At 69.2% G+C, this 1,355-nt stretch overlaps 1 protein-coding gene across 1 annotated transcript in view; it reads right to left on the bottom strand.

The window, feature by feature from the left end:
- Window positions 1-114: 114 nt before the first annotated feature.
- ARHGDIG (Rho GDP dissociation inhibitor gamma) overlaps window positions 115-1,355 on the bottom strand; it is a gene marked incomplete at its 3' end in the record, with an annotated part of 2,348 nt that continues 1,107 nt past the window's right edge. The window contains 3 exon segments of the mRNA XM_035889127.1: window positions 115-183; window positions 854-930; window positions 1,010-1,093. Coding sequence (XP_035745020.1) covers window positions 115-183; window positions 854-930; window positions 1,010-1,093 — 230 coding nt within the window.

Below are 1,355 nucleotides of genomic sequence, written 5' to 3'. Positions count from 1 at the left end.
CCCCGGGGGGAGGGGGGGAGGGGGGGGGGGGGATGGATGAGTGGGGCTGGGGTGGCACGGTCCCTGTCCCCCCCCCGCCCTGCCCTCCATCACCACCCCAGGCCCCCGACCCCACTCACCGGGCCGGCCCCGGCGGTAGGGGAGGTGCAGGCACCCCAGGCCGCAGACGATCTCCCTGTTCACCTGCAGGCAGAGGGCAGGGACACCATGGGTGCTGCCCCACAGCTTGGTGCCCCCCACCCTGGGGACCCCTGGCCTTGGAGGGGGACCCACCTCTAAAGCCCCATCCTGCACACACCCCCCCAGGATCCAGCTTCTTGGCTAGGATTGGGCACCAAGCCGGACCAAGGGTGGTGGGGACCCCCAGGAGGGGCGAGGACCCTTGGGAGGAGCAGGGACCTCCAGGGACCCCTAGGAAAGGTAGGGACCCAATGTGGTGGGGATCCTCAGGAGGGGCAGGGACCCAGGGGTGGCACGGACGCCCAAGAGGGGCAAGGACCCCGAAGTGGCAGGGACCCTGGGGTGTCAGTGATGTTGGGGGCAGCAAGAATTCCCAGGGTGGCAGGGACCCAGGAGGGCAGGGACCCCAGGGTGGGAAGGGACCCCCAAGAGGGACATGGACCCTGAGGGTGGGGGGCAGAGGCCCCAAGGCAGAAGGGACCCTGGGTGGCAGGGACCTTGGGTCAGCAGGGAAGCCATGGGTGGCAGAAGGGACCCCATGGGGCAGGGCCACGTGGGAAAAGGGACCCTTGGGGAGCAGGGACCCCATGGGGGCTGGGACCCCGCATTGTGTGGGTAGCAGGGCTGTGCCCAGCCCAGCCAGCAGGCGCAGGGCACCATGCACCCGCCTCACCTTGAAGGACACCTTCACCCTGTAGTCCACCCCCTCCTTCAGCACAAAGGCCCGGCCCCGCAGCAACTCCAGGTCTCCTGCGCGGGGAGATGGCCCATGAGCCTGGCACCCCTTCCTCTTCCTCCTCTTCCTCCCATCGGTGGCCCCCCCACTCACCTGTCAAGTCCATGGTGATGGGCCCCGGCGCCTGCTCGCACATCAGGGTGAGCCTCGTCACCTGCACGTTGGGCACGCTGGCGTCTAGGGACAAGCAGCAGGGCGCAGACCTTACCCACCCGTACCCAGCCCACCGCCACCAGCACCCAGGGGCTGCCCATTGGCATCAAGGGCCACGGTGCCCGTGGTGGGGGTGCCAGGAGCCGGCGAGTGCCGGGCAGCCCAGGCAGGGTGCAGGAGACCAGGGGCATCTCAGGCCAGCCCCAACCTTGGCCTTTGGGGCAAAACCACATTTCAAAGGGTCCAGTCACCGGCATCTCCCGGGGCATGATGCTCCCTGCCTCCG

Source organism: Egretta garzetta, unplaced genomic scaffold (genome assembly GCF_000687185.1).
Source record: "Egretta garzetta isolate BGI_Z169 unplaced genomic scaffold, ASM68718v1 scaffold42, whole genome shotgun sequence".
Classification (NCBI taxonomy): domain Eukaryota; kingdom Metazoa; phylum Chordata; class Aves; order Pelecaniformes; family Ardeidae; genus Egretta; species Egretta garzetta.
This window is presented reverse-complemented; position numbering and strand designations above follow the sequence as displayed.